This window comes from Nestor notabilis, unplaced genomic scaffold, assembly GCF_000696875.1.
Source record: "Nestor notabilis isolate BGI_N333 unplaced genomic scaffold, ASM69687v1 scaffold362, whole genome shotgun sequence".
NCBI lineage: Eukaryota > Metazoa > Chordata > Aves > Psittaciformes > Psittacidae > Nestor > Nestor notabilis.
In genome coordinates this window covers 68,621-88,701 of record NW_009919421.1, presented here as the reverse complement: position 1 = coordinate 88,701, position 20,081 = coordinate 68,621, and the positions used below count along the sequence as shown (strand labels likewise).

At 46.9% G+C, this 20,081-nt stretch overlaps 1 protein-coding gene across 1 annotated transcript; it reads left to right on the top strand.

Annotated features, from left to right (window-relative positions):
• Nucleotides 1–10,154: 10,154 nt before the first annotated feature.
• Nucleotides 10,155–19,763, top strand: PRPH2 (peripherin 2 (retinal degeneration, slow)). The gene is made up of 3 exons (XM_010010211.1): nt 10,155–11,040; nt 13,765–14,011; nt 19,527–19,763. The coding sequence occupies exons 1-3, from the start codon at nt 10,460–10,462 to the stop codon at nt 19,761–19,763; spliced, it is 1,065 nt and encodes a 354-aa protein (XP_010008513.1). The 5' UTR covers nt 10,155–10,459.
• Nucleotides 19,764–20,081: the final 318 nt, after the last annotated feature.

Here is a 20,081-nt window from a genome sequence, read left to right as displayed (position 1 = left end):
CCTGCCAGCAGCTCCGCACCCATCGCACCCGCAACAGCCGCTTCTACGTGCAGGTGACCAGCCGAGCCGTGATCGAGGACTGCACCAGGGTCTCCTTTGCCCCTTACACCTGGAGCTACCCTGGTATTGAGAGAGATTTCGAGTCTTCGGGGCTGGACAGGAACCGAAACAACTGGAACCTGGTGGATGACTTTGACTGGCTGGCGACTGACAGGCCTTCACCCAACTGGAGCCTGATCCCTGAGCAGGAAAGAATCAGTTGCTGGGACTGACTGCAGGGGCAGCTTGGTGCTGAGCAAGAAATCCTGGTATAAATGCACTGAATCATAAACTGTGGGACTTCACCCCCCCCATATGCCATTAAATGATTCCATTCAGTATTTACATTGCGAATTGCAAGGTGTGACTGGGTTGGGTTTCTTTTTTAGCTGCAGAATACCAGTCATAACACAGTTTACTGTCCTACACTGGTTGCTGCTGTAATCTTTATGTATCACTCTGTAATTTCCCCACTGCTGCAGTACCTAATTGCAGACATTCTTCTAATTAAGGTGGGGCAAGGGGCACTGATACACGAACAAATGAGCCTCTCTGAGCTGTTGTGCTGCTTTCACTCATCCAGAGCCTGAATTAGCAGCAAATAGCACAAGATGTGCTGGAATGGAAAGATCAGATTCCAAATTTTGTGTATTTCAGTGGTTCTCGAGTTGCTGGCAACAGTATGATACCTTATGGGGAGCACATTTGGAGGGGAGGGAATATTCAGGGACTAATGAGGACAAAAGATTAATCTAAAGCAGCTTTTGTAGCCAAACAGTGAAGCAGACTTGAGATGAATCCTAAGCCTATGCTACGATGAGCCAGGTTCTTCTGATAGGGGTGAAATCTGGAAGTTTTCTTCAGGCTTTTATTTCAAGTGAGAGAAGCCTGAAGGAAAGAAAAGTCTCCTAATGAACATTTCGTGCTCTCCTTTTACACTGATTGCTTGAATTAATAAACCTATAAGAGGCTATATAAACACTGAACTTTCACAGCCTGAAAACAGTTTGTGAGAGGATGCTCCTTCTGTAAACGCTTTCAACCTGGGATGGATGAAATACTTCGAGTCTGCTTTCAGGGGCATGCAGCAAGTGCTGATTAGCATCACAGAAGCTGGCTGAACTGCTCCGCTGCAGTCAAACTTCAGAAGAGGTGTTCAGGGACATCCTACCACTTTCATCTGTCAGTAGACCCTAGGCTTTGGTGCTGTGGTTAATTTACAACATGCTGCTACTGTGTAGGTGCAGTGTTGACAGAGGGAGTCACGAAAATGGGAAGTGGAGGTGCTATATTTCAGTTCCCACGCTGCATGTTATCTTGCATAAAGTGCACTGACTTAAGTCCCATTTCTTCACTCCTGCTAAACAAAAAAGTAGCAGCCGCAGCATGGAGTGCCCTGTTAGTGGTGTGAAGTGACCACTCTCCATACATAAAGCATACATAGTAGGTTGAGGTTTCCAAAACCAGTCCTTAACTTGTGACATATTGCAAGAATCAGCTTAGAGTTACATTTTAAAACTGCAAAATATTTATGCTATACATATATATGTGCCTCCAACAGAATTAACACTATCAATCAAAACTGCTTTACTGCCATGAGAAGTACTTGAAACTTCACTTGAGTGCTTGACTGGGTTTGAGTAGAGAAACTAAGGTTTTTTTCAGCATACTTAATTTAAAGGGGGAGGAAAAAAGGGAACTTTTATATATTCTTTTACAACTTTCCATTTACTTCAGTTAATGTATACTTTTTGACTGAATTGAATTTTGCATTTCAAATAAACTTACTCTTATTTCAGTTGTCCCTTTACTAATGATTCTTCTTTGTATCAACAGGATCATAAAACGATTTGAAGAAAACCGTTAGTCTTGCTTTAATATGTATAATTTTTAATGTCTTGTTAAGGAACGTGATCAGAACTTTGAAGTTAGAATCTTTCTCCACATACCCTGGTAGTGACAAGTCAATCCCCTTAGCAGCTTCTGGTCCTGGGATTGCAAACCGTGGGGCCTGTAAGAACTACAGAAATGCCTTTGTTCTGCCAGCCAAAAGCTGTAACCATGTAAGTTCACTTAGTGTGTTGGTAGACGCTGCCAAATACAGAAACAGAGACTCCTGCAGGTACCAGAGGTGTGTGCTGCTCCGTACACTTCCAACTGGCGTGTAGCACTATGAGGTGCTGGTCCACAGCGCGCAGTATTGCCTGAGTAAACAGAGCGTGACTCAAAACAGGGGAATTTCGGCTTCAATTTCAGCTTGAAAATGCTTCCTTCGTGACAGTTGTCAGAGGTCAGTTACTGACATCCCAGTTCCTTTTTTTCCTCCGAGTGCTTTGTCAAACCAGAATGATCAGGTAATACCCTTCAGGAATGTGACTTAGAGGAGGCTGCTAAAGATGTTCCAGACAATTACTTTCACTTAAAGATTTACCATTACTTTTGTAATACAAAACCAGTAACTGAATCCTGGTCTCAAGCATGACATGAAACAAGAAAACTCCATTTGAGAACAGCAAACCTGAAAAAGCGTGGTCAGGCCAATGCTTAGGTGTGATTTATAGTCCTGGACACGTCCACGTGGCTGCACACGTGCCTTCCCCTGCTGGAGAACCGTACTAGGAGAAAGTCAAAACTATTTTGAAACAGAAGTGTGTGAACACACACAGGTTACACATTAGAAAAGGTTTACTGGCATGTTCACAGCCTCTACCAGTACAGCAATTGCAACTTACTACGGTCTGTTAGAGAGTCACCTAAGCATTTCTATCTAGTTATTTTAACAAGTATTTCCTTATTAAAAATCCATATGGAAAAGGAAGTCACGATCAGCGTAAGCACCAGCAGGCTGTCAGCTGTGGCCCCAAACACTCCCGCCTGCTATCACCGGTGCAGGCAGCTCCTGTGTTACTCGCCTGTCTTAAAACCGTGGCATTCTGCAAGCCCTTGCAGGTAGGAAGGAAGTAAAATGCCATGAGGGTGAGAGAGTATTACCTGGTACCCCATAAGTGCAATTACTCATCTGAGAGTCCATTTTCCAGTCAAATCTAGTGGAAAGCGATAGCTCGGGTGAATTGAGGGTTATATGCTCATCAAATCTTTACAGAAGTATTTAAAAGCGTGGTAGGAGTAAGTTTATGTATCTGCAAGTGTTCTACGGGATAGTTACAAATATATAATCTGGAACTTAAATTACAGATTTGTAAATCTCTAATTTAAAATCTCAGCTACTTTTTTAATTTCTTAGCATCTGTTTTCTGGATGCACAAATTGCATCTAGAATAAAAACGCTTTTTATTTTGACACCTTATTTCCAAAATCAGTGTTTTGGAAAGAAAATGTTCAGGATCCTTTGGCAGGTCTGAACTATAAAGCTGCCTGCCTGATTATTTCATTGGAACCACACAGAGGAAAGGCTAAACATGGACAGAGTAGAAGTCTAGTCCACAGGATCTGTAGCTTCATATTGTACCTTTCACCTCAACTGACAAGGCATCAGGAAAATTGCTTCCTGTCTGCAGATGAGCCTTAAGCTGTTTGTTCAAGAGCTCAAAAACCGTATCTTAACTATGGAAGTGATGAAATAGTTTTACTGAGAGTGTCTGGTTTCAACAAGTGAGGAATTCTGTGCTATCGTGTCTCGAGACGACTTGATGATGAAACCTCTCACTGAAGCAAGCCTCCTTCAAAGAGGGTGAAGGAGGGTGTCGCGACATGCCCTGAGCTGCCTGCAGCAAGCTGCCGGCTCCTGAATTCCCTTTCTGAAGCTTGCAACTAAGGAATACCCAGTGGGAAGGTTGGGCAGAGTTTGTGCCTCAGGAATATCCAGCGGGAAGTTGGGGAGAGTTTGTGCACAGCTGGTTTGAGGAGATGTGCCCGGCTGTCTCTGTTCCCCTGGGTCAAGGAGACTCGCGGTGCAGCCTGGTCAGGGCTGCTTTGTCTTTGCTAATCTCACCTTGGAGAAGGGAGGGTGGCACGAGCTCGGTGTCTTCCCTTAGAGCGATAAGCAGTGCTGACACTAAGAGAATGCCTGGCAGCCTCTTCTGGGCCAGGAGACAGGGCTGCTCTGTGTCTAACCTGCTCGGGAGAGCTTGCAAAGGTCCCCTTCCCTGCACACCCACACTGTGCTGCAGGGAGGGCAGAAGCAGGCAGAGCTGCTGTGAAAACAAGCTGGGTCTAAGCTACCCTGCCTACAGCAAGGTGGAGGACTAAAAACATCCTGCAAGGGAGAAAACTATTCAGAGGAGCCCACTGAATGAGTGTGTTCAGGGACAGTAATTCCCCAACCAGAGCACCACCAGCTCTGCTTTGCCTCTGTCTGCACAGTGGCTAAATTCATGTAACCTATATAGAACGGATAGAATCATAGAATGGTTTGGGTTGGAAAGGATCTTAAAGCTCATCCAGTCCCAACCCCCTGCCACAGGCAGGGACACCTCACACTAGAGCAGGTTGCTCCAAGCCCCTGTGTCCAACCTGGCCTTGAACCCTGCCAGGGATGGGGCAGCCACAGCTTCTCTGGGCACCCTGTGCCAGCGCCTCAGCACCCTCCCAGGGAAGAGCTTCTGCCTTAGATCTAACCTGAACTTCCCCTGGTTCACTTTGAACCCATCACCCCTTGTCCTGTCGCTCCAGTCCCTGATGCAGAGTCCCTCTGCAGCATCCTTGTAGCCCCCTTCAGACACTGGCAGCTGCTCTGAGGTCTCCAGCAGCTTCTCTTCTCCAGGCTGAACAGCCCCAATATTCTCAGCCTGTCTCCATACGGGAGCTGCTCCAGCCCCTGATCATCCTCGTGGCCTCCTCTGGCCTTGCTCCAACAGCTCCGTGTCCTTCTTACCCTGAGGACACCAGCCCTGCACACAGTGCTGCAAGAGGGGTCTATGCAAGAAAATACACAACGATGAACCTATGGCAGAAAACTGTGACCATTCCCCAGCACCACACAGAACTTCGAGTGTCAGCACTGGCGGAGGCTGGGAGAGGCAGCACGGACCAAAGCTTGTCTTCAGAGAAGCAGCAGGTCACTTTGCTTCTGCTCCCAGCGAGGCCACCATCCCACCTGGATATCCATCCCAAGAGGTTCCCACTGGAGTCCAGGCGTTTCCTCCCTCTGCGTGCCCCAGCTTCTCTGAATACCAGGAATGAAAATGGAGTTACTTGCATTCTCTCTTTATCCAGCCCTATTTCTTTTAAATGGATTCTGCTGCGGGCTCTAGCCCCACTGGTTGTGTGAAAACACACCTAAGAAATACCTGGAGGACACAATTCCTTGCACACTTGCCTGCATTATATTCTTGAGGGCTTGGATTTTTTAATTCTTTTTTAATTAAGGTGTCCTTTTGGGGTTTCGTTTGGGTTTTGGGGTGTTTTTTAAAGTTTCCTCCTATGTAAGCAATAGCTGTACATAGACAAGGATCAAATCTCAGTGGCTTCACCCGGAACTGATTCAGATGTTACCAAATACTTAGAAATTTTCCAGTGGAAGGAGTTTTTGTGCATACGTACCCACCCTTCATATACATCCGGCTTTGATCCAGGTGGATTTCTCCCAGCATATGAGAGTGCTGTCTGAAGGCAGACTTGTTGCATTTGAGAACTGTACAGAGACAAGTACACTTCTTTACCTCCTTTATGCATCACCCTTTTGCACCTCAGCTCTGCCCCCTTTCCATCAGCCACTCCCCACCTCTTATGTCTCCAGCCTATTTTTCCACATAGCTTTCCCATTACAGCCACTGGATCTGCACAAGGGACCTTGTGCCCATGCTGTAAAAAGCCAGGAAAGATACAAATAGCAAGAAAAAACCCAAACTGTGCAACTTGCGGAATCTCAGCATTTCCATTCACATCAGGATCTGATTTATCTCACTGGAGGATCTGTCTGTGGAGCTGTTTTCCAGCAGTAGTAACTATCATGAGCCTTTTGTAAGCTTCTTTCAATTCCCAACATACTTCTTTCCTGTTTCTAGAAGTACAAACATTGACTTACCACTTTCCCTGTTCCCTTTCCTTTCAGCAGGGAACACTATACCCTAGGCATCACAGTCATACATACTCATAATAGTATCATGGTAGTAGTAGTATAATATACAAATAAATACTCAGAGTGTCCATCCTGAGGGTCAAAAAAAGGTGTTTTCTGAACACGTTACCCACACTGTGGATAAGGATGGTTGAAATGCTGGGAACTACCCAGTGCAGAACCATGCAGTGCCCTCTCCCCGTGCGCCCTGGTGTAGTTTAGGAGCCACAGGATCCAGGTCAAGTCAACTTTCCCAGGTGTCCAACAGCCCCAGCAGTGAATTTAGACACTTGCTTCTGTTTCCAGCCTCAAGACTTGGAGGCATCTGACCCGCCACAAGAACAGCAGCCTTCCGACTTCGTGGTGTACATAGGAGGAGAAAGGAAGTCGTAAGTAAGACTTCTCTCTGCCTGTTAATCACACAACGTGGTACAGCATCTTATCACACTGTTCCTCAGGAACGTCCCTGTACACACCACACGGCTCCAACTGTGAGCAAAACCACGAGCTACAGTTCATAAAACCCTCTCCTATCTCTACACGATAACTTCCTATCACAGGTAAAACCAGACATCTTCACTCCTGCCATGAAAGGTAACCACTTCTAAGGAAAGGAAACAAAAAAGAACCCAAGAAAGCCACACGTTGCATATCACAGAGCAGCATGAAAGAAAGATGGGGCCAGGGTTTTATTTTGTTACCAACTAATAGCACTTCCATAGTTTAGGAACATAGGATACACCTGTATAGAGGGAATTGGCCTTTTATACCTCATACTCCCAAAGACAGAGAACAGTTGGTCCAGGTCTGGGCAGCAGACTCTATAGCAAACACCAGACTGAATTGTCTGCATTAAAACCAACTTTTCCCTCCCTTTTAGCATTAACTGGTAGGTTTGTGGCTGATATTTAGGTCACCAGGCACAGCTTTTTGGAAAACTATCAAAATAGTATTGTTGGACATAAAAATGAGAATATTTCAGCAATATTTTGGATTTGAACACATTCAGGGTGAGTTCAAAATAATATTTGGAGTGTTTTATTCTAACAGTTTCCTCTCCAGAGTAGCACATGAATTACACACTTGTGCTCACCAGGCAGCCTCTGAGGAGACCATTAACTCAAACATTCTTGCAGCAATTCGTTTGTCTGCTATAGCTCAGCTTCAGTTATTCCTGCTTGAGGGAGAAAGCAATAGTAAGTCTGCCCGATTAAAGGTGAATCCCAGCCAAGATAAAGATGTGTGAGGAAAAGCACGTCCAGGCAAAACCATGTCTCTTTTTGGTACCATTCATACCCCAAAATACTTGGTGATGATCCCCCAGAAGCTTCCTCTTCCTGAGGCTGCTCTCCTTGAGCCAGCCCCCAGCTGATCCGTCTGTGCCGAAGCTCCACGTCTGGAATAAGTGGGAAGCACTAACTCCCCTCTTTGAAACGGGTTAACCTCACTTTGAAGGAAGCCTCAGAGCACAGCATGTGATTTACTGCCACCAATCCCCCCTAAAGCTTCCCAGCATGGTGAGAGTTAACTTGAGTGGTTTAGTCGGGGACATTTTGTCGCTGTAGGTCCCATCCAACCCAACCCATTCTATGGTTCTATGTCCCCCACTGGTGTCAGACTATTGAAACTACCCAAATAAGCAACAGCTTTCCAGATCTGGGTTGGGTTGGTTGCGTTGATCCCTTTCTGTGATGACTTTAAAGGTGCCACCTAAAGTCTGAAAGGTCTAATTGGTGCCCAAGTGTGCCCTCCTGAGCATGAGGTCAATCACTGATCACCCCCCAGAAAACACTCACATTGAGGAGTGATTTATTAGACCCCTTCCTGGTACCTTGGTTTAAGGAGGAGAGTAAATTCGGAGGGACCATGAGCCCTGAAGCATATGCTGCATGTTCTCTTCCACTGTTTTATTCCTGAATGAACAGGAAACACCCTAGTGCATACAATGACACGGGTTTGCTGCGTCAGATTCAGCATGGACATCTGAATGTTAAGTTATTGAGGTAGTGGGTATTCAGACTCATCCGTGCTCCTGAATACACACTTCCCCATATCCAGAGCAGCACCAGGCTTACATCTGGTGTGGGCAGGTTTACTATTTCTTGTCCTACCAACTGCAGCTCAGGACATAATTCACTGTATGTCCTGGTGATCCTGATAGAAAGTTCTTTCTCACTTTAACTGGTTTCACTCTGCCATCACTGACCAGAAAGGAAATAGTTTCAAGTTCGTTTATCTAGAACTGACTTCAGGCTGTTAGGTAAAATACACCCTCCAAACTACCTCGTGTTTCCTAGCTGAACCCCGGAGGAGCCAGTGAAGTACAGTAACATTGCACTGCATGGTTATGGGATATTTTGGCAAGAAACCAGGGGGGATGTTATTGCAGCTTATTGCACAAAAACATTTAACAGGAACAGCACTTTTCATCCACTTCCTGGCAAGCAGAGAGAACAGTCCCTGATGGATAATTGCCTTCCTCCTTCCCTCTTATGCACCCTCTGCCTGCAAGGGCAGCAGCAACGCTGGCAGCCAGGCCTGCTTTAGGAACACCCCAGCTACAAGCTGCTCCTCAGGCCACTGCAATCACAGAATCACAGGTTGGAAAAGACCTTTAAGCTCATCCAGTCCAACCATTGCCCAGCAGTGCCAAGGCCACCACTGACCCCTGGCACTGAGGCCTCGTCTACCCGGGCTGTGAACACTTGCAGGGACGGTGACTCCAGCCCTGCCCTGGGAAGCCAGGAAAGGTCCATCACAAAACCCTTCTTAGCATAGTAAAAAGCAGCAGCTTGATAGCCTTGTCCTTACTGAAGAGACCTCCCGAATCTCTGGTGGCAGCTGAGCAGCATCCATGGTAACACACCACAGCACACTACCAACGTGCTGGTTTTCAGTGCCTTATTACTTTTTATTTTTTTACTTATTTTTACTTATTTACTTATTACTATTACTTTTCACACTTGCCTTCCTCCTGGGCAGGTCCCTTCCCCTTCCCCTCAGGGCTGGTGCACCATGTGCTGGCAGCCACAAGAGGATGTCTCCAGGACGCTGGGGCAGCAGCAGCAGCGCAGCTTGGCTTGGGCAGAGCCTCCCATCCCTCTCCTGGGGCCGCTCCTCTCTCACCTGCAGTGTTTTCTCACTCTCTCACACACCTGCAGGGTGACTGTGCACTGCTGAGGTTAATTCTCATTGCCATGGCAGTGGTGAACCAGCACAGGACTGCCTCCATAGCTCTGCACCTCTGCAGGGTGAGCAAAGTAAAACTCCTAAAGCACTGGAAAGAGCAAAACCCCAGCACCTGGAACGCTGTGTGGCATAAGGAGCAAGGCCACCACCAAAGGAGGGGGTTCCATCCCTCTTTTCCTCCCCACTATAGTGTGAAAGCAGAGCCAGGGTGATGGTCCCTCAGCAGACCCAGGGGTTGCTGCTTCGCACTGCACAGTGACAATGACCTGAGGGTCCCTCCCCGGCTGCTGGGGCAGGTTCCTCCCTGGCTGCAGCTCCCGGGTCCCCTTGGGCATCGCTGCTCCCCTCCTGGCTCAGTGATCAGCCACGAAGCTGCTCACGTCGGCTCGCTTTACGTAAAAGCATCTCTAGATTCCAGCTACTGAGTTTCTCTGAACGTTTCCTGAAGGCCCTGGAAATGATGGAAGCCATGGGAACAAGCAGAAATTACCAAGCTTAGTTTTTTTAGGTCACTGTCAACTACACGCTTATCTGCTTCCAGAACACATAAGCCACGGGATGACATCTCAAGTCAACCAACACAGAAAGATAAGGACTAAAAAGGTGGTTTGGGCTGTAGATATGAATAAATCAGCTTCATGAAGGGGAAGTGTGTTTCTGTATTCAAATAAACAGCCTTTTTTTTCTTTGTAATCTCAAGCCCTCTTCCTTTTTCCTCAAAGGGTTCTTCTGGCAACAAAGACCTTTTTATGTCCCTGGGTTTTCATATTCTGCCCAGCAGCCTATCATAAGAAAGCACAAATCTACTGAATAGTAAAATGAGGATTATTTCCACTCATCTGTTGACAGACATCCCTCCAAATTGGATCAAATGATTAAAGGTATTAGAATGACGTCTTGCAGATCCAGAGCAAATCATCTGAAACCTTGAGACAGTTTCTCCTTTGCTTGGAAGGAACCACCACAAATAGCCAGAGGTGCCGACTGCCTGTTTTTTCTCACTAATGTGAAATTGTTCATTGGGATCTTTGAATATTTTACTTGCTTGAATCCCCAACGTGGGGAGCTCAAGATGGAAGGACCATGGAGCGGTTTGCTTCCCGCTGAGCTGGTCAGGGTCTCTTCCAATGCCTGAATGGTTTTTCCTCAAGTAGCTTCCGCCGAGAAGAGGGGTCCAGGCTGCGAAACCTTCCAACATCTCCCATTACAAAGATGGCACTGCTGAAAGTCAAATTCAACCAGAAGAAAAGGGTAAAACTAGCCCAGGGACTATGGCTCATGAACTGGTTTTCGGTGTTCGCTGGAATCCTTGTGTTTAGCATGGGATTGTTCCTCAAAATCGAGCTCCGGAAGCGAAGCGAAGTGATGGACAATTCTGAAAGCCACTTTGTGCCCAATTCTTTGATATTGATGGGTATATTATCCTGCGCCTTCAATGGTTTCGCTGGCAAAATTTGTTACGACTCTCTGGATCCCGCTAAATTTGCCAGGTGGAAGCCTTTGCTGAGACCTTACCTGGCACTGTGCTTCCTCTTTAACATGCTCATTTTCTTCGTTGCTCTGATTTGCTTTCTCATGAGGGGCTCTCTGGAGAGCACACTGGGCCAGGGGCTCAAGAATGGCATGAAGTTCTACCGGGACACGGACACCCCGGGCAGATGCTTCATGAAGAAGACCATCGACATGCTCCAAATCGAGTTCAAATGCTGTGGGAACAATGGCTTCAAAGATTGGTTCGAAATCCAGTGGATCAGCAACAGATACCTGGACTTCAGCTCCAAAGAAGTGAAAGAGTAAGTGACTTAGTGGGGTTTGTATCTCATAGTAACGTTGTTTGACCAATATTACACTAATGTACCAGTAGGCACTGACTGGAGGGGGTCTTGTATAAAATGTTATATTTTATATGGAGGGGTCTTGTATAAAATGGTTAGACTGCTTCCTCCCCTGCAAATTCGTAGAATTTTAGAATCAACTAGTTTGGAAAAAGCCTTTAAAATCATTTAAGTCCAACCATTCCCCCAGAACATAAAATGTAAAGCACCAAAATGCAAGTCTCACTCTCAGTGTGATGTAAACAGACTTAAAATCATAATTTCTACTTTTTACTTCTTTATAAAGCCATTCCACTGAGCCGCACGTATGTACTCCCCAGATCAACAGGGAAGCATCGGAACTTCTCTAAGCCTAAAGCAGATTTCAATGCAATTTATTAAGTTTCTAAAAAAAGACTTCCCTGGATATAGTCTGTTGATACCACTTTTAAAAGTCCACCTAGATGTTGGCAATCAATCAGTCTCACGGAAACAAATAGAAACAGGAATGCTTTGCCAATAACTCATGTGTTTTGAAACCTTAAGGTTTAGAGTTTTCCTTTCATATCCCTCAATGGATTGCTGTGAAAAGACTGAGCGTCAAGACCTGATGATCTTCTGCCTTTACACAGTGTCCCTTGTAGCCAAATGCACTTTAAGTTCTCTCCTTTACAAAGCCATGTTCTATGTGTATACTTATGCCTTTTTTTGTGAAACCTGACATAAAAACTAGCTTCCTTTATGCAAACCAGAACAGATTATTGAGCAGAAACACCTTAATGGCTCTGATGTCAGTGCCCAAAGAGGCAGTAATCTCCAAATCAGGTTAGGTGCAGTCAGCGCAAGGGAAAAATAAGCATGAGAACAAATGAACTTTTGCAATGAAAAAAGGAGCATTGAGCAGAAATACCCCCAACCTTTTAGAGAATTCAGCACTGGGGGAAGAGATCTTGATTCTAAGTTCTTTGGGACCATCATTCGTTAATGTTCATACTCTGTGGTTGCACCACGGGTCTCGTGAGCTGGAAGCAATCTGCCTTTCAAATGTACTGCCTATGTTAAAAGCGGCTGAAGTAATGTTGTGTCTCTCTTGGGATCCCTCTCTGACGGTGTAAATGGTATTTCACTTGTGTGTCTCTCTGATTATTGTTTTCACTTGGGTGGTCTGGTTGTTTTTGCAATCCAGAATCAGGACTTCAGAGTGAAAACTGTTCCAGGCTTAACCTATGGCACCGGGGGGTTGTAACGAATACATTTGCTGTTTAATAAGGGAGTATTGGCATTGCAAAGGTATGCCCGTGGGTATAAATAACTACTTGAAAACACCTTGCCAGCATTATATGGAGATTTGAGGGCTGTAACTTAATCCAGCAGCAGTGGAAGGGCAAAGCACAGGGGGAAAACAAGGTTATAGTGTCCTTAATAACTGATGGCTTGTTTGCGACGAGACTCGCAGCAATTTCTTTGTACTACTGAGGCTGGAAACAGGGCATTAAAAATCCACAAATGGATGTTAATTCAAGGTTCGAACTACACAGTGGTGCACGGTCTCTGCTCACATTCCTAGTAGGATATTCTGGCCCCTTTGAAGCCAATAGCAAAGTTCTCCTTAGCTCCAGGGAAGGTGGGAGTCCATCCCCTGCCATACTATCTTTATATTATTTGTAGAGCAAAGACCTGACCCAATCTGTCTGAAGCTGGTGGAGCTTGTACACATCCATGGGAATTAGACCCAACTCAGCATATACTTTAAATCCAGAGATAAAACCTCAACTGCATTTGGAGTTTAGGTATATTTAGGTCATGGCTGCAAAGTGGAACGTTGCTTCACCAGGCCATTGCGATCACCTGTCTCTCTATGGTGCAGCTTCCAAATACCCACATAGAAAGCTACAAGTGACTCTCAGATTCTCTTTTTGCCTTTCTAGGTCACTGGGGCTCTCCATTCTGTCGTTTTCCAAGTGAAATGGTATTTGTTAGAGTTGCAGTCCTGTTACTATAGTCTATTTTGCAGTGCCAGTGGAACTAATTGCCTTCTAAGTAGCTCTCATCTAAACATCTCATAAAGCACCAGACTAAATGACTGTTTATGGAGAACAACCAGAGTCTCAAGACAACAAGAGTTGGGGAGCTCCTCCAAGGACTTCAGAAGAACGTTTCATGTTTTAAATACTAGCTACCTTCCTAAGGTAGCCAGTATTTAAGCCAAGAATAAATGCATAGACCCTTTCTGGAGCTATTATCAGAGAGAAGCTATTAGGTGTGCTGAATCAGTGGTCTAGCCACATATGGTGGGCCCTAAAGCTGCTGTAGGTCCTTTTCCAAGCTCAGGTCACCTCCGGCATGTCCCTTCCACTCTAACTATGTTGTGATCACTCTTTTCTGCCTGCCCCTCCTGGAAATTCTCTCTGCCATTTACTTCTCTTAAAACATCATTTCTTCAAAGCGACCCAAGAGGGCACGTTTCCACCACTCAGAGTTCAGAGGCTCAGTGCAGCCTTGACACAGAAAAGGACTTCAGAGAGGAAAATAAACCTGGGACAAACACCACTGTACAAACAGGGGCTGTGGAGAAATGGCACGACCAGGAGGCACGGTGGAAACCCTGCATTGCTTTTGCTTTCCTTTCCTGTGCACGTTTGCTCCGGTCTGTCTCTATATGTGTGTGTGTGTGTTCATGCTTCCCTCTAACCTTGCCCACAGTCGGATCAAAAGCAACGTGGATGGAAGGTACCTGGTGGATGGTGTCCCTTTCAGCTGCTGCAACCCCAGCTCCCCGAGACCCTGCATCCAGTACCAGGTCACCAACAACTCTGCTCACTACAGCTACGACTACCAAACGGAGGAGCTCAACCTCTGGCGCCGCGGCTGCCGGGAAGCTCTCCTGCACTACTACAGCAGCATGATGAGCTCCATGGGTGCTGTCGTCCTCCTCGTCTGGCTGTTTGAGGTAACTCCGTCCCCTCAGCCCTGCTTGGCTGAAGCACTGGCTCTGGAGGGGCTCCAGAGCTGCTGGAGTTAAAGATTAGGTCTGTTTGAAATAAGTCATCTGCCACTGTTTTGTGGCTGAGAGAACGTCCCATAGTGGACATCTGCAGAAGGACTGATTGGTCCCAGGCCAGAGGCACGGCTGGAAAGTGTGGGGTGGGTTTGAGATTACAGACCCCCCTTCAGATTGGGGCCAGAGCCTCGAGCATCCCACGGCATAGAGGGAAAAGGGACCAATTTTCTGCCAAATGCAGGGTGCTGAGCAGCGAGGGCTTGGCTGAGCAGATGCATTCATTTTACATGTGTCACCATGAGTGGGAAGGAAAAGTACACACAGCATCAGAACAAGATGGTAGTGATTTGTGGGACAGAAAGTGCAATTAAGGCGTTTATGTGCTGATGAAAACAAGCCCCAGGACCATGCGTGGTGTCCAGCTTCAGGGCAGCATTTGGTTGAAGGTCCTTCATGAGCTCCACCAGTGTTTCCAGTCACAAGAAGTGGTTTAGGTGAAGCAGATGGATTAATTTTACTGTATCCTGCTTCCCAAATGCATTTATAAAGAGGCGCTAGTACCGCCCAGTGCAGGTTTTGTGGGCACCAGAACCTACATATGTTCATTCCATGGGAGGAAAATATGTCCTGCCCCTGCATTATATGTTGATAGAAGCACCGAGCTACAACCTCCCAGGAATAAAGATGCTTTTCAGAAAAGAAACACCCAAATAATCCATGAACTGAAAACAAAACTTACTTCACATTGTGTTGTTTTAAACATAACTCCTCTCCATGGCAGGAAATGCAGAACCTCCTCGTAGCGCCGTTATTCCAATTGGGAAAGAAAGAGGAGCTCGTGTCTTAGCGCAGGTTCAAATGAAAACGTCTTGAAGAGAGGGAATTTCACCTGTGTATGAAAATCAGAAGGAATTCAGAAACTCGGGGGAAAAATGCACAGAAATACTAATACTGCAACAAATCGTGAGCAGGAACCCCTGTAACACCCCTCTGCTGACTTGCAGGAGTCACGGCAGTGACACATTAACAGCAGCAATAAGCCCGCAGTATTGTATTCCCAGTGCTCCACAGTGCACCCAGGAGGTTTTCCCAACCTGTGGCACAATGAGAAATAAGATCTTCTCTTTTTTAATTCATTGTTTTCAAAATAAAAGGTGAGATTTTTTTTCCAGGCCTCTGGGGGCAAAGCTTTAAAGAAATATCACAGTCCTGGGTTATGGTATTGATTGGCCCTCCCAGATATTTATGTCCTGATATTCCACCATAAAGGGTCTAGATTTGGGTCTCAAACTCCCTCTGCTTTTAAGCCAAACTTTGAAGGGAGGGACCAAAGCAGGAAGCAGACATTTGTTTAGTCCCCCTTGAAACCTGACGTGCCAAATGGGTGTAGGGCCCTCAAGGAAGAATAAACCTATTTGGAAGTACCAAAACTTCTGTTTGTCAAAAGAACCCAACCAGAGCTGAGCGAGCCATCTCTGCTGGCAATGTGTTATTACCCACACGCTGCCTTTACTAGCAGAAGCTGTAGGCTAACCATGAGTGACAACCGGTCATGAGGGTGACAAAAAAAGATCACCCCCTGCTCTAGCTAAGCCGCCTCAGGCTAAACCCTGGTAAACAGATGGGCTTCGCTGCAGAAGGTCAAGCAGAGCACGCCTGGATGTCTTCTTGACCTGCCCCAGCCATCAAAGAGGAAAGGGGGGTTCAAGGGTGCCCTAAAAGGAGCGTTTCACAAGTGAGAGAAGGCAGTGGCTGGTTCCCAAGATGCTCCAGGTCCTTCACCTGTATAAACACGTGGCTCTCAATTGATTGCAGCTGCTGCAATGGCCAAGACCCCGAGATCCACCCCACACATGGTGCCACAGGGGGAGCCCAGCACTGAGCTCCAGGAGGGTGATGAGGCATGAGCGGGAGCTGCATCGCACATCGTGCACTGGCGGGTGAATCTCTGACGCACTGAGTGCTAGGAGTGAACTCCCAGTAACCCCCCAAACCAGCCCAGGCACCCTCCAGAAGGACAGAGTTGGCTCTGCAGGCACAGATGGAGGGGCTGAGCATGCTGTGGGGCAGAGGGATGCTCCAGCCCAGCCGGCCCATACCTAGCTCTGGAGAAACCTTGTTCTTGCTGCCACTTTAAAGCTGCTGTGAAATGACAAGAGTTTTCATGACAGTTTGTCTGTTGGTCAGGGAAAAGCATCACTCAGTGAGACTGGGCTGGCTTTGGGACCCTCATCCCAAGCCTTCTCTGCTGGCTGTGATTCAGCACAGGTCTACAGCTCAGTATCACAGACTGGTTGAGGTCAGGAGGGTCTCTGCAGATCGTCTTGTCCACAACCTTCTGCTCAAGCAGGGCCACCTCAAGCCCATGTCCAGATGGCTTTCAAATACCTCCAAGGAGGGAGATTCCAACACTTTTCTAGGCAACCTGTGCCAGTGCTCAGGCACCCTCCTGATGTTAAAACAGAACCTCCTGTGTTTCAGTTTGTGCCCATGGCCTCTGTTCCTGCCACCGGGCACAACTGAAAAGGGCCTGGCTCCATCTTCTCTGCATCCTCCCTTCAGGTGTTTGTACACATTGATGAGATCCCCATGGAGCTTCCCTTCTCCAGGCTGAACGTTCCCAGCTCTCTCAGCCTGTCCACAGAGGAGACGTGCTCCAGCCCCTTCATCATCCCAGTGGCCCTTTGCTGGACTCCCTCCATTATGCCCCACATCTCTCTTGTAGACAGGAACCCAGAACTGGACATTGCTCCAGCTGTGGCCTCACCAGTGCTGAGCAGAGGGGAAGGATCACCTCCCTCAACCTGCTGGCAATGCTTTGTCCAGTGCAGACCAGGACACCATTCACTTTCCTTGCCTCAGGAACTCATTGCCGGCTCATGTTCAACTTGGTATCCACCAGGACCTCAAGGCTCTTTACTACCAAGCTGCTTTCAGCCTGTCACCCCCAGCATGGGGTTGTTCATTCCCCGGAGCAGGACTTCAGCAAAACTGATGGTCCAACGCTCTGTGCTGTCATATAAGAGACTAATTTACTAGCTAGTTGTCTCCAGCTTCCTGGACTCTTCTCATCCAGAAGAGAAGGGAGGCCCTGGCCAGTGGAGGTGATGAGACCCCAGACATTTGGCACTGCTTTTAGGGAGCCTCAGCCCCAGGGACCCAAAGCACCTTCCTTTTATAAAGCACAACCATACTTCATGACTTAAAGCCTGTAAGTGCAGCTGATTTTGCTGTCAAATAGTGGGACTTAGTAAGTCAGTCACCAGAACTGCTGCTGCTGCCTTGCAGTGAGGTGGCACAAGTGGAGAGCAGTGTGGAGGTCACATGTTGCATCCAGTCCTACTAATATTTGCTTGCAACAGCCTTTGATATGAAAGATATTAGTCCTGTGGCAGAGAGCAGCAAAACTGGGATTCAGATTGAAAGGAAGATGTCAAAGGCTTTAAATCCCGACACTGGAGTGGTGAGATTTGTCACTTCTTGTGACTTTTATAGAACAGTTTTTGAACTGATGTAAGTCATCATAAGATCCACAACAAAATTAGATTATTTCCAGACTCAGGGCCGTTAGAAACTGGAGAACCAATGTGGTGCGAATCATGCATTCCTATGTTAAACAGGATGAAAACTGGCCTTTGCCTATGGGAGTATTTGATGAAGCTTGTTTCTTTGACCAACGTTTTTCCCTTTGTGGTCTTGATTAAAGGCAAAGAAACATGAACATCCCAAAATTTGAGAGTAACCGATGGTAGCTTTAGTCTTCCAAGAGCTTGGAGGCACTGATCATATACAAGCAGGATGACCAGGGTCAACAGGCTAACGAATAGTCCATGGAAGCACATCCTTGAGGAGTCCCATGAGTCCAAAAGCCACATAAGAATTTTGCCACTGGCCACACTATGTGGCTGAATCCCACCTCGGATCTGCCCAGTAGCCAGTGCTGTAACCCTGCATGGCAGCTTGCAAGCTTCCTCCAGCTCTAGGACAAAAGCTCAACAGAGAGCAGCTCCTTGCAGGTCCAGGGCAGCTTTCTGCAAGCCTCGGCTGTGTAAGCAACACACAGGGATGCCAACCTCTGTTAGAGTTTAACAGCACCAGAGGTAATCACTCCCTTGGGAATTCAGATAGGATAAGAGAGGCATGATACTTCCCTTACAAAACAAGCCATCCCATGAGGTCACTAACAAGTGGTCTCAATCATAGAATCACAGCATCAACCAGGTTGGAAAAGACCTTTAAGCTCATCCAGTCCAACCTCTACCCCAGCAGTGCCAAGGCCACCACTGACCCCTGGCACTGAGGCCTCGGCTACACGGGCTGTGAACACTTGCAGGGACGGTGACTCCAGCCCTGCCCTGGGCAGCCTGTTCCAATGCCTGAGCACCCTCTGGGCAAGGAATTGTTCCTCAGCTCCAGCTAAACCTGCCCTGGGGCAGCTTGAGGCTATTTCCTCCTGTCCCATCCCTTGTTCCTTGGGAGCAGAGACTTAGGCTCAGAAGAATCTCAGCTTTACCTGTCACATGAAGGACTAAACTAGTCTTACTGCTGCCCCCTCCTCACCACCTGCTCTATCACCTCATCGAGCTGCCTCTTCTGGGCACTGCTTCTTCTTTATTGCTCTGTTCCACAGACCAATGCCTTTTCTTCCCAAGAACAACAACAGTGGAAGCCAGATTGTTCTGAATGGTGTTAGAAGGCAGGAACCTGGCTAAAAACATTCCTTCTCTCTGGAGGCAGGTTTCGGGTGTTGCCAGTGTCAGGGGTGTTACACCAGCTTCATACAGTAGGAAAAGTCTCAGTCAGGGCTGATGGAGCCAGTGAGCACATCCCTATCTAAAAACAAAATCAGAGTTTGAAGTAGACAAGCTAATGGTTCAAATCCTAATGCTGCTCTCTTCTGCACAGATGCTGATTCATTAACATCTCACTGATCAGATTAATACACTTGCCAAATGTATTAAGGTCAATGTGAAGTAGAAATATTGAGAGTTAAAAGTAAGCGGATGGTGGCAGGTGCTACAGGATGTGGTTGCACATATGAACAGCTTACATATGATGAACACATATGAACAGCTTATATATGATGAACACATATGAACAGCTTATATATGACCAGTCACATATGAGACATCTAGTGTACAGGAGCAGAAGGTTCATTAACACCTCCCAGGAGGTGCTGACCCTGTGATGGGGTACGTGGGAAGCCCCTCGTGCACATGGCCACACAAAGCCACACAGCAGCCAGCACGTTCTTCCTTCCTAAGTTGAAGCATCCATTTACTACTTACCAACTGCCACCCTCCCTCACATGGAGGATCCCCACAGCCCTTAAGCTGTACCTGGTGCCCTTGGCATTCTGTTCGCTCCACCAGCCAGGGCTGTTGATGGCAGAGGACAGTGAAGATGCAGACCAGGGTATAAAGGTTTGCCTGATGCTCTCTGTCTTTCCCATTGCATGGCTCAGATGTCCGTGATGGCTGGCTTGCGTCTCCTGCACACCTCTCTGGAAAGCATTCCAAACCCTGAAGACCCTGAATGTGAAAGCGAAGGGTGGATCCTGGAGAACAACCTGAAGGACACTCTGAAGTCCGCGCTGGAGAGTTTGAAAAAGCTTGGTAAGTTCAACCAGGTGGAAGCAGAAGCTGAAGGGGCCGAAGGAGAGGAAGGTGGGAAGACACCAGCCATCACAACGGTCAGTTGAGCTTCTAACCGAGGTGGACTTGTTATCAGAGAAGAATAAACAAACTGAGAATTGTGAATATCTACATTATAAGCTACACATCAACCATCAGCATACACAGTTCTGCACATGCTTTTCTTTTTGTATATGGGAGTATACAACATAATGCACCTGGGGATAACACATTTATCCCCAGTGTGAATACACCATCTTCATATCTAACTGGGGAAATGACCCCACTAGGACTTGTAAGATTCACGTGTTCCCTCATCAGGGACAGCTAGTTTAAAAACCACACAGTGATCCATCCCATCTTATTTTGAAATCAAAAGTGGAATT

Coding starts and splice junctions, on each gene's coding strand:
- PRPH2 (XM_010010211.1), top strand. CDS start 10,460: ATGGCACTGCTGAAAGTCAAATTCAACCAGAAGAAAAGGGTAAAACTA. Junction 11,041..13,764: donor AGCTCCAAAGAAGTGAAAGA/GTAAGTGACTTA, acceptor CCTTGCCCACAG/TCGGATCAAAAGCAACGTGG. Junction 14,012..19,526: donor TCCTCGTCTGGCTGTTTGAG/GTAACTCCGTCC, acceptor TGCATGGCTCAG/ATGTCCGTGATGGCTGGCTT.